At 39.6% G+C, this 12,996-nt stretch overlaps 1 protein-coding gene across 2 annotated transcripts in view; it reads right to left on the reverse strand.

Moving 5' to 3' along the window:
• Positions 1-766: 766 nt before the first annotated feature.
• The window catches only part of LOC136878856 (caprin homolog), a 100,082-nt gene continuing 87,852 nt past the window's right edge, over positions 767-12,996 (reverse strand). For both annotated transcript variants that reach the window (XM_067152395.2, XM_067152396.2), the window contains exon 7: positions 767-5,147. In XM_067152395.2, the coding sequence (XP_067008496.1) occupies positions 4,826-5,147 (322 nt within the window). In that variant the 3' untranslated portion in view covers positions 767-4,825. The remainder of the gene's footprint in view (positions 5,148-12,996) is intronic.

Raw genomic sequence — 12,996 nt, forward strand, 5'->3', positions numbered from 1 at the left:
ATGTTTTCTTGTACTATTTAGGACCAAAAGTTATACTCTGCATGTAGCTTAGTTCTGACTTATATTACTTAGACCAAACATGGAAATTCTATTCCAGGACACACCATTGACTTATATATTATTCTGAACATTTTCTAACTTACACTCTTTTTTCCCTGGCAGCCTAGAATTATGGAAATGTTACTGCTGCAGATGACAGAAAATAGGGCAGAGAAAGTGATACGCCATTTTGATTCTCTCCTGACTGAAATTCATACCTTTCAAAATATGTGCTGACAATTTTTGGTTTGACATCGCGTGAATGTATGATTTTCAACATGAATATTGTGGAAAAAATTTTGGATCCAGAATAACTAATGAATACTTGAGGGACTGTTTAATCATTGCTAGAACTTTGTACATTCCAGACTTTCAAAAGATTTCACAAAACAAGACATGCCGTTTCTATCACTGATGAGGTTGGGTGGTGAATTGTGTATTTCAAACGTACATTTCATTGCTGAATTTCAAATATTATTGATATAAAATGTAGTCTTTACGTGAATGTATTGTATGTAAACACTCCATTGGTTGAAATTTTAAAAATATATGCACAGAAATACAGTGCTAACAATCACTGTAAGAAAGACCAGCACATTTCTTACTGAATCAAATACTTGAAGACCCCTGTTCTAGGATGGTCTTTTCTTTCTTCAAGCCTTGAGTGTAGTTTAATGAGAAGGAATTAATTTAGGTTAAATTACAAGTCACAGACAATAAAAATGTATAGTCTTCTACTAATAATTTATTAATAATATAAAATAGTAAGCCTACATCACAATAGTAGGTAATCACATCAGCATATAAATTATACAAGCTTAGCACACAACCGGATGAGAACCATAAGTCAAAGATTAACCTTATACCTTTAATAATCAGAAGAGTAGTCTTCTGGCGAATGAATAAGGACATTTTCGAATTGTTGCTTGCCTGCTTCGAAAAGTGGCATTATAATAAACATGATAATAAACATGACTTTTGATTCCCACATATAAAAAAGTAGTACCCGGTCATTTTCTTGTGCTCTGCTGCAGTTCATGATCCTGAGATGGAGGCACGGGCTATACAAAAAAAAAGACAAAAAGGAACTCCTCTTTTTTAATCATATTCTGGTGTAATACACACATGGTTGAGTATTTTATTAATCATTTCCCATTATAAGAACAAGCATGCCATTTCCTGCCACTGCTGATCTATGCAACAAAATTCCAAATTAAGTGATTATATAAGGAGAAGCATTTCTGTTTATTCCTGTGCATCAACAACACAACTTAGAGGGCACCATACCAAAATGTACAGAAACTAGATGTTACATATCAAGGTGTTAAGGAAAAATGACATAATTAAATCAATCTAAGCGTAAGATAAAGTTAGTTGAGGGCTGCAAGGTCAATCAAGGCAATTCATCTCCAAGCAGTCTAATTCCTAATTTTTTTTTTGCTCTTTCATTGCATCCCACTAACTCTGGGATACTGAAGAAGGCTCACAGAGATTTCAAACTGTAACATTTATAAACATTTCCTAGTCTAACATATCCATTCACCATAGGATGTAAAAACTAAGAAAACGTATTTTTATAGCAGGCTCACCAATTTTATCGTATCAATATATCGATGAAGCTCACATTTTCAGAATTATATTTATGTGACAGCATTAGGAAAAAAATAATGTTAGAAAAAGAAATGCCCTCAGTTTCCACCAAGATAGCAAGATATTTTAATCAAAGCAAAACTAGAAAGAATGCATACCGTAGTCTACTATTAGAGAGTTCCAACTGCAACTCAAATTGACCAAAGAATGTTTCAAGTTATACATTATTTTTGAGGATTAATATAACTGCAGAGAAGAAGCAATAGATGTTCCATAATCATCTAAGTAGGTGGTTTGAAAATCTATCCTTATAACTCTCTAAAAGAACGAAATTTGCAAAGGAATTAACACAAACATATCCATTACAGATCTTGCTGAAGGAAAATAACAAGTCCTTTATAAACATATTGCACAAGCCAAGTAAAGTATACTGGTAGAATAAACTGATAGTGAGAATAAGTAACAATGACAATAAAACAGGCTTTAGTAATCCATTACTTTTTGCCTAATACATAACATAGTGTACAATTTCCTTCCTCTATTGCAAATGCTGTACTGGAAATGAAAAAAATATCTCATACAACTAATACATTTATTGTGGTACAACGCTAAACAGTTAATACGTAATATCTGGCTAAAATAAAGGTATTCAATATTAAATTAGCAAAAGTTTAGGTTCCCATGCTAAAGTATACCATACATCCACAAGAAGAATGAACAAGAAGATTGCTTTTTTAAATGCCTACATATGGATGATGCAGAGTACGTACATGTTATCGTATTCATTTCAAAAATATAATAATGTAAGAGAAGTCTCAAAAGTTCTAGAATCTAATCATGACTAGAATATTTAAGTGAATATAACACACATTTCTTATTATATACTTGTATTGATCCTAATCCATACCTTACTTAATACAGGAATAAGTGAGATTTAAAAGGTATATTTTAACTGTTACACAAAACTGATCTATTGAAACCACTCATTGAATATATTGTACTTTATATATATTATCCATATAATTGTTAAGTGCACATATAATATAATTCCAGTTCAATTTTATATAGAATAGTTTGTGTTATATTCACATAAAATTAAATAATTTACATCAGATGATGATATTAATTAAATACAAATGAAAGGAACAAATATTATTTCAATTTAAACAATAAATATAAATCCTGCATATCTGAAATTCTGCACTTAAAACAAGATTAAAATGCACTATTTGGAATGTTTAAAATGCCTTGCATGATGAATAAGGTAAGACAGTACAACAATGGGTACTGCAGATAACAAGGAGTTTCTGACAGATAAGAAAGTTGTCTTCTAAGACTCCAATTTCATCTCTTACTTTGGAAATCTTTCACTTCTTAATATTTCTGGGCAAATTGGTAAAGTTCACTATAAATGCCCAAACGCCATCAGAATTGTAGTGAATGTCTTCTATTATGGTGTAACCAATTTAAATGCTAGTGATTACTGAAGTATAAATTAAAATAACAAGCAAAAGAGTTAACCACATCTCTTTCCAATCTTTACAGGAAGCTTCCAGTAGACATTCATATGTTTATATCCAATAAGGAAAAAAAAAAAGAGTAAGTTATCATGCAGGCATCATCCTGTATCTTGTCCGAATAATCCACTGCAACTTTCTTTTAATAAGTGGAATTTATGAGCATATTTAACTAATTTACACAAATATATTATTAGAGACAAATATAAGGAAATTTTACAGAGCTAGATCACAATTATATTCAATTACTTGGGAACAGCCTTTATCTGAGTAGTGTACTTAACATTACAGAGAGACCAATTAAGCCATCAAAAATCTGGATTCCCTCAAGCTGGTTGGGTGGGACGTAAAAGGCAGCACACTTGAACACAAATATAATAATTGGGGAACAGTATTAGTCATCACTATATCTGGCAACAGAAACAACAGTTTAGTATTGCAGGTTGACAGTACATCTTGAAGTACAACATCAAGAAATAAAAACCCTCAGTTCATTCTACAAAATTGTTCATCTCCACTAACTGTATATCATGTGTTTTTATTATACTGAGAAGTGTACCTATTTGATACCAGGCAGTAATACCTCTGATGTGAAAACACCTCTGCTTGCAAAACTTTTTCTCTTTTTGTGAATTCATATTTTCTCACTTATTTAATAAGAAATTTACAATGCCTAATTTAGATCACCTTTACACATTATCCTTAAGATCATGTACAATGCAACCAACAGTAGCATTGCAACATATTGAATATACTGAGAGACAAAAGAACATACTAAAGAGAAATTCACACATCTGACTTAATATGATTTCTATTGCACATTAAAAAAGGTGCCAAGTACAAGTAAACTGGATAAAAATCAAATGACAAGAAATTTTGTAGTAATAAATAGCAATATTTTGAACAAATTTGAGACTGAGAAAATAAGTAAAGAAAGTAGTAATTTCAATAATAGCAAATGTCATAAGCATATATAACAAAACATCAAAGCTTTGTGTTGTACGTATGAGGTATTGAAGAGAACTATTTACGGGAGACACCACCTGTTCATCCAAAGTGTCACATGAAGTCGAAAATCTTACTTAGGTGCACAGAACACTAAAATAAGGACTAGTTAGCATGGTACTGTATAAAATGGAAACAATTTTTTAAATGAGAGAGAAATCAAATTTCTGCTTCTTAATATGGCTTAAAAACATAAAACATCAAATATTTTCATAAAAAGTTGGCCTTCTTATCTGGTTACCACTGCTATTATTAAGCTGTTTTATTGCACATATGTTGCCCTTAGAAGCAAACAAGCTCAACCATCTGCCTAACATTACCATTATTTAGGATTCATTTACTATAGAAAACTGGAACTCCCAATAAACTGGAAGAAGAAATAAATGTAATTTTATAACAAAGAGCAGTGCTTTTCAACTCAAGGGCTGTAAAAAAAGCAAGCCCATTTGTGCCACAATGATTTGTACTACAAATATTACATAACTTATAAATAATCAAATGTATTACTTATAATTTATGAATTTCTTTTCAACAGAAATATACGTTAAGTAATTATAACAGTATTTCAAACCAAGATTGCCCGTATGAAGATGGTTGAGAAACACTGCTTCCGTGCTAGAGACGAGTTCATTAAGTCAAATTAAATACAAATTTTTCGTTTCATGGAGGTAACTTTATTTGCCATCTCCTCTATCACGAGATTCTCTGTTTGCCCTACCACCTCCACCTTTATTACCACTTCTGTAATAATGATTACCGTTACCATTATAATGCCCACCCCCACGTCGGTGGTTACTTCCGTTATTATTTCCGTTGCCGTTCGAAAATGTATAACCGCTCGAGGTACTGTTGTTGCGAAGGTTTGGAAGTGACGGGGCTGGACGCCCGACTACTTGGGTTTCCTTCTCTAGTCTGCTGCCACCACCACCTCCTCCATTTCCCCCACCACTGCTTCCACCACCGTTTGCACAATGGCGGTGTGAAACAAACTCCATTCTGCAATTAACAGAAACCTGAGTATGAGTGGGTCGTATAAGCATAATCAAGCAAAGGAAAAATAAAAGAATGGAAACATCAAACTAAAATTGACAAGCACTTTCATAATGTCGGAGAGAAATATTTATGAAAAGAAACTGTGGTCCATACTGCTTAGCTGACATGCAGATACATATCTGAGCTCCTTAACAATATTAGATGATTTACAGTAAAACTACAGGGTAAAGATTGATACAAACTTGTCAAAAGTGAAAGTCAAAATTATGCTGGGAGATTAAAATACCATATAGGAAAAATGACTTACCTACAAAAGAGTGTCAGATAAATGCACTGTGGAAACTGACAATGCACTGAAGAGGTATATTTTGAGGTTACAGCTTTATGGTAGGCTAATTTGTGTGTTTAAGCTAGATGAAATTGAATGAACTTCTTACACATATTCTACTTTCTGGCAAAACAATACAAAAGGGAAATACAACAAAGACTATAAAGTGAAGGAATCACATTATTATAGAGGTAAGGCCATTTTCATTGTAATTATAGTACCACTCCTGTTTCTAATAAATCAAAAGCCAACACTTATAAAATCTGTAGGGCTGCTGTTTATTAAGTACACTATCACTCATTCATTTCACTAAAACCATGACTTACCTGGTATTTCAGATATGAACACAAAACAAAATTTCCCAAAAACATAATTATCTAAACTAAAACGTAAATGAGGCATTCAGAATACAAGTGGTGTAAGTTCAGACAAACCTTTTTTGTGACATTAGGAGTTAAAGATATATGGGAATAAAAGACTCGGCATATATTTTACAAATCCAAATTTGGTGTATTTGCAAAGAGAAAACAGTACTTCACTCGTTCCATGTGAATTTCAGTACACAGAATAAATACTGGAAATTATAATAATTTTTGAAATAGAAATTATGGACTTGCTTCAGCTGTCTACCGAAAATTATTACAAAACATTCAGTACACAATACGGCTATAACATTTTCATTTAAGTTTTTAATTGAAAAAACTACATCATTCTAATGTTTCCATTGGCAGTTCTTGTACTTATCACTTTTTTTTGTTTTTACACATTCACACATAGAAGAATCCATTGGCATCTACGTCTTTTTGAGCAAGCTGTGATTGACAAGTGTTTGAAATGCAAGGAAGATGCTTAAAGGAAGTACTGTGGATGGGAGGAATAAAAGGCAGCATATCCAACATATCCTTCTTCGCTTCATTAACTGCACGTCACAGCATGTAGGGACGATCTTGTTCTGGTAGCTGTAGTGTTGGTTTTCCTTTAACTTTGTTTGCAAATTAGGTTCATGAACCCCCTCGTGTGTGCTTCTACAATTGTAGGGGATTAACCTTGGTTACCCTCTTCAATTGAAGATCCTCTTCGTGGTGGGGGGGACTAGTAGCTCCTTTCTTGCGATGCCGAGTGGAGCCCTACTGGGTAACCATTCGGTATACAAGGAGGAGGAAGCTAAAGCACCACCCAACCCTAAGGTGTAACGCGACCCGTGCCAATGGGGTGCATGGCACATGGGAGATGTGTCCTGAACGAAGCCTTCGAGATACTTGGCGCCCTCTCGAAGCAAGTAGCCTTACCCGGGTATGCGGGGCTCTGCCTGGGCGGACATATATTTCCCTAGCTCCTCGTGGGACCTAAATGAGTACTGTAGCTACCCATAAACCGGAGAGCTCTTCTGGGGCCTCCGAGAGAAACACCAGTTCAACAACCGATGGGGACTCTTCGGAGATACCCTTGGATAGTACGACCTCGACAGTAAGAGAGCTCACTCTAGAAGTGGGCAATCTACTAGTCCAGAAGAAGAAGAAGAAGAAGAAGAAACAGCGCTCCGGCGCTGAGAAGAGGAGGTATAACATGGCTTTAAAGGCCCGGGAGCAGGCCAAAGAGGGCCTAACTCCTGGAGCTGAGAGGCCTTCTACTGCCATGACAGCGACGACCGTGGGGGGGATCCAATGGGCACAAGAGGCAAGACCCTGAAAAGAGCTCTGCTTCTAGGGCACAGAGGACTCCACCCACCAAGACGCCAGTGGGGAAACGACTTCTGTCGGGGGCAACCCCAGAAGAAGATCGGCCGACCCACATAAAACCCAAGGTGGAGTATGCTAGGATAGCTAAAGCTGGGATCATGATGGCCATAGTACCTGTAGGATATCCTGACCAGCAGCTAACCGAGAAACAGGTGGAATCTGTGGAGGAGACTATCACCGATCTGATAGACGGGCTTTCGGAGCAGGGGCCCATTAAGCCTCAGTTCCTGGACTGCTATCTGTCGAGAGGTGCGGCCGTCATTATCGCAGAGAATGATGAGACTGTAGCATGGCTTTCTAGTCTTGTTACAGGTCTACAACCGTCGGAAGGAGCCAGGCTCACAATTGTGGGCATGGATAAACTCCTTTCCTATAAGAGAGTCATGGTCTGGATACCAGGACAACCAAAGGACAATAAGGTCCTTTTGGGAAGAATGGCACGCCAGAACCATGGCTTAAATCCCAACAGCTGGAGGGTCTACGACCGCAAGGAGGAGAAGAGAGGTGTCCGACTTGTGGTCACCATGGACTCCAGAGATGTGGAGAAAGTGGTGGGGAAGAAGATCTTCTGTGGGGTGCATGTTGCTACCTTCACCTTGGTGGAGGGCAAGCGCGACAAGCAGAGGACCAATCCCACCACAGACACCACTGAGACTACCAGGGGCGAAGAGCGGGAGCCCGGACAGGAACCAGGGCCAGCCAAGCCTCAAGATTCATCGCGGGAGACGGAGCTGCACGTTCCGGAGACCGCATAAGGTAAAGTATTCCATGAAAGTAAGCAATGATTATTTTCATACAAGCAAACATACAACATTGTATAGCGGCCTCCAGGGTACTTATTAGAAGTATCCAGAAAGGCAGGTTTTCGGTCGCCCTGATACAAGAACCCTGGCTTAGACAGGGGCATATCATGGGACTAAGATGTGCAGGCTTCACTCTATTCAGTGGAATAGCAGAGGAAAAGCCTAGAGCATGTATACTAGTTAAGGATTATAACGCTTGGGCTATACCAGGCTTCATTACTAGAGACCTTGTAGCAGTTCTAGTGAGATATGAAGAGGGCGGACAGCCAAGAGATCTGGTTGTCTGTTCTGCATATTTCCCAGGAGACTCTGAATCTCCACCCCCGCTGGAGGAGTTCAAGAGACTGGTGATATATTGTAAGAAACAAGGACTCAACCTCATAGTAGGATGTGACGCCAATGCTCATCACAGCATTTGGGGAAGTAAACACACAAACCGAAGGGGAGAGCATTTCATAGAATTTCTATGCACAACTGATCTTGAGATCATGAATATAGGTGATACCCCTACCTTCATCAATAACAGGAGTGAGGGGATCATAGATCTTACCCTGGGTTCCATGGGAAGCATACAGGAATTTAAAGACTGGAAAGTTTCTTTGGAACCTTCCTTGTCAGACCATAGACATATTGTGTTTCATATAGAGGGCTCCTTCGAGATCCCACCTTATAGAAACCCTAGACGAACCAACTGGACGTCTTTCAGGGAGGACGTGAGGAGGGGACTGGAAGGAGGACCCTCAAATATAATTAAGAACAAAGAGGAGCTGGAGCTCATTGTGAGCTTTCTCACACAAACACTGGTTACCTCTTATGAATTAAACTGCCCAGTTGTTAAGGCAAAAAGAGCAACAGGAAGTTTCAAGTGGAACAGTTACCTTGAACACCTGAGGAGAAACAGGGAACTTCAGGATCAAGAAAGCCTAGATTCTTATAAAGAATCACAAAGAAGGTATAAGTCAGAAGACAAAAAGGCTTCTAGGAAATCTTGGAGACAGTTTTGTGACTCCACTGAAAGTCAACATGAAGCGGCAAGGCTTCACAAGATTCTAACCTTGGATCGAAGGGCAAGGCTGGGCTCACTGGAGTCACCTTCGGGTGGATACACATCCACAGAGAGGGAGACCCTGAACTTACTGCTTGATGCCCACTTTCCAGGTTCAGCAGTCACGAATAGTGAAGTAGAATCAAGCAGATCCTTCAGACCCGATAGAAGTGGCTGGAAGGAAGCCGCAGAGATTGTTACCCCCAGAAGGGTGAAGTGGGCATTAGAATCTTTTGCCCCTTACAAAAGTCCAGGAATGGATGGGATCTTCCCGGCGCTTCTTCAGCAAGCGGGTGGGGTCCATATACCATACCTGGTCAGAATTTTTAGAGCCTGTCTCACTATGGGGTACGTGTACTCCTTGTGGCGTCAGGCGAAGGTAGTATATATACCTAAACCCGGAAGGTCTTCATATATTAGACCTAAGGATTATAGAACCATCAGTCTAACGTCTTTTCTTCTTAAAACCTTGGAAAGACTAGTGAATAGACATATCAAGGAGAAAGTTTTAAGAGACTGTCCCCTGCATCCTCATCAACATGCATATCAACCAGGGAAGTCAGTTGAGACGGCATTACACCAGCTAGTTTCCAGGCTGGAGAGTGCCTTGGATCAGCAACAACTTGCTATGGTTGTATTCCTAGATATAGAAGGGGCCTTTAACTACACATCTTTGGGCTCCATAGAACTTAGTCTAGAGAGAAGAGGAGTGAGCAGGATGCTCATAAAATGGATTATGGCCTCGCTGCAGGGCCGTCAAGTTCTGTTTACCCTCAACGCAGTTATGTTGAGAGCTAATATAGACAGGGGGTGTCCACAGGGAGGAGTATTATCACCAACATTATGGTGTCTGGTAGTGGATGTTGGAGGAATTGACGCCCAAGGCTATGCAGATGACATTAGCCTGATGGCGGTGGGAAATTTCCCCAGTACGGTTTCAGAGCTCATACAGAGCTTTCTACGTAGGGTGGAAAGACGGTGCCACGACACGGACTTGTCAGTTAATCCCAACAAGACGGAGCTCATGGTATTTACCAGAAGGAGGAGGCTAGACGGACTGTCAGAGCCTTTCCTATTTGGGAAAAAATTAGTTAAGACAACCTCAGTTAAGTACCTAGGGGTAATCCTTGAGGCAAGACTGAGTTGGAAGAAACACATAGACCATAAGGTGGATAAGGCTCGCAAGATTATGTGGGCCTGTCGCAGGGCCGTCGGAAAGACTTGGGGCTTAGGACCTAAGGTGGTCCAGTGGCTCTATATTTCTATTGTACGGCCCACGATCACCTATGCATCTTTAGTCTGGTGGCCAGGTTCGAAGAGTAAAACTGTGACCACCAAGTTAAACAGTGTCCAAAGACTTGCGTGTCTAGGAATAACAGGGGCACTGGATACTACACCACTATGTGCAATGGAGGCCATCCTAGGTCTTCCCCCACTTACATTTATATGTTAAGGAAATAGCGGGAATGAGTGCCTACCGCCTCTGGTCACTCGGAGGATGGTCCTTCAAGAATCCGAATAGAGGTCATGCCTCTATTCTCACAAGGCTTTACCAGACCTGCCCTATGACAATGATGATCGGGGACCTGATGAAGCCTAGTTTTAATTTGAACTATAAGTTCACAGTGGTGATACCCATAAGGGAGGAGTGGGCCGCGGATGCTGGGGCCCGTCTTAGGTCTGGGGGCTGTACATGGTACACAGATGGCTCGCGGACAGAGACGGGCACAGGCGCCGGGCTCTGGGGGCCTAAGACAAGGCTCTCCCTATCTATGGGTAAATACGCTACTGTTTTCCAGGCCTAAGTATACGCAATACTGGCCTGTGCTGTATATATATGGAACATGCCTGGACACAGAAGATGCATCACTATTTGCAGCGATAGCCAGGCAGCGTTAAAAGCACTATGTGCAGTTAAAACAACATCGAAAATGGTATGGGAATGCCAAAGGATGTTAGATCAGCTGTGTGAACTTAGCTCAGTTACCCTATTATGGGTCCCTGGGCACACAGGTATCGGTGGAAATGAAGAAGCTGACATGTTGTACGGGCTTCCTTCCTGGCACCCTACTACAGTGGAGAACATGACGAAACTAGAGAGAGTTCAACGCCGAGCAGAACGACTAATTACTCAACACGGTCATTTAAATACAGCCAGGTCACTGCCCTCCATAACATCCCTCTGTAAACAAATAGATATTACTTTCCTGAGAAAATCCCTCGCAGGTAACATTCATATAAACCCTTTCAACCGCTTACAGCTGAACTATCGTTCCGCTCAAAGAGGTCGAGGTGTGTCCCTTTTCCCTCCATTTGCAAGAACAGCATCATATCAAAGTGGCTTCTTTAGTCATTCTGCTCGGTTGTGGAATGAACTCCCACCGCAGATAAAAGAACTACCTGCAGAAAAATTTTGTAAAGACGTAAAAAGGATGTATATATAACGAAACCCTCTGTACAAAACATAATTTATCTACTGTGAGAATGTTCAGTATGAGTGGGAGGATGGATGAAAGTAATGGGGTCCCGAGTGATTGAGACGATAAATGGGTATGAGTGAGCTGGCCTAGCTAAAATATATGTGGAGTTTCTAGAGAGAGAGGGAGAGAGAGAGAGAGAGAGAGAGAGAGAGAGAGACTCTGTCTGTGTGTGTGTGGGTGTGTCGAATGACTTGAATGTTGAACAGGTCTTGTGAGTATTATGTAAATATGCCTATGTAAATACGGTAACTGTATATAAGAACACCATGTAGAATGTAATTGTATATTTGTATATTATAATTTTAAGTGGTGATGGAGGCACTTTTGTGTATGTGGGGCTATGCCCTTTCTCCATTCACCATCCCTAAATTGTAACTACAATTAGTGGAAAATAAATAATAATAATAAAACTAGCGAAACAAGGCTCAAAAGGTCCTTTCATAGGACCAGAGCCCTTCCTGGGAGTGTCACTCCAAAGCGTGAAACTGGTAATATCCCAGTGGACAAATCAGTCTCACTTAGACATTTGGAAGAGGTTAACTATAGCAAGGCAGGCACGTGAACTTATCAAAGGGCCTAGCCAAAGTTATAAAAAGGTCCTGATAAATTTGAATAGGACCAGAATGTGAATGGTAGTTGGACTGTTGACAGGCCACAATACCTTACAGAGACACCTACACATCATGAAAATCGGTCAGGATCCGATGTGTAGAAGATGCGGTAGGGAGGAGGAGACCTCCGCGCATGTGTTATGTCAGTGCGAGGCTCTTGCAAGCACTAGACATCGATACCTTGGCTCACATTTCGTGAGCCTGGAAGATATCAGGAATGCCAACATCCGGACACTGGTATCCTTTATAGGAGCACTAGGTCTGGATTAGGCAAACCCGTTCAAGGGACACAAAGGGTCTTCACAGACCTACGTGTAGAGCCCTGCGAAGGCAGGGTTCACCCATTCTTTATCTATCTATCTAGGTTCATGAAACTGTATGTCAGGATTGAGGCAGGTATTGTATTTTAGTGAAAATTCACACCCATTTTTGTACCTCAACAATCCCACTTGTAGCCAATGAACATTGTGACCATCAACAGCTTTTCTTCTGTTCACAATGGCTTCTTCCAATTTCTTGGTGGACAAGAAGTCAGAATACATGATTTGAACTGCTTTTTTAATAGGAATTTCCTCTTGGATTCTTTCACAATGATCACTCAGGCATCTGGTGAATGAGGGAATGAATAATAAACAAATAAATGTGTTGCTCTATCAAGCCGAAGTCTGTATCACTGGGTTGGTATGAATGTCCTGACAAGAGGAATTTTTTTTCCTTTTTTTTTTTTTTCCTGTGTCCATACCAGTTGTTTGCAATAGGTTATTCAATGCAAATGCCAGTTTTATATTCCAATATTGCCCAGTACAGATGGTGGAATACAAAATCACATGCTAGCATTGTTTGCAT

The sequence above is a fragment of the Anabrus simplex genome, chromosome 8, assembly GCF_040414725.1.
Source record: "Anabrus simplex isolate iqAnaSimp1 chromosome 8, ASM4041472v1, whole genome shotgun sequence".
NCBI classification, from domain to species: Eukaryota; Metazoa; Arthropoda; class Insecta; order Orthoptera; family Tettigoniidae; genus Anabrus; species Anabrus simplex.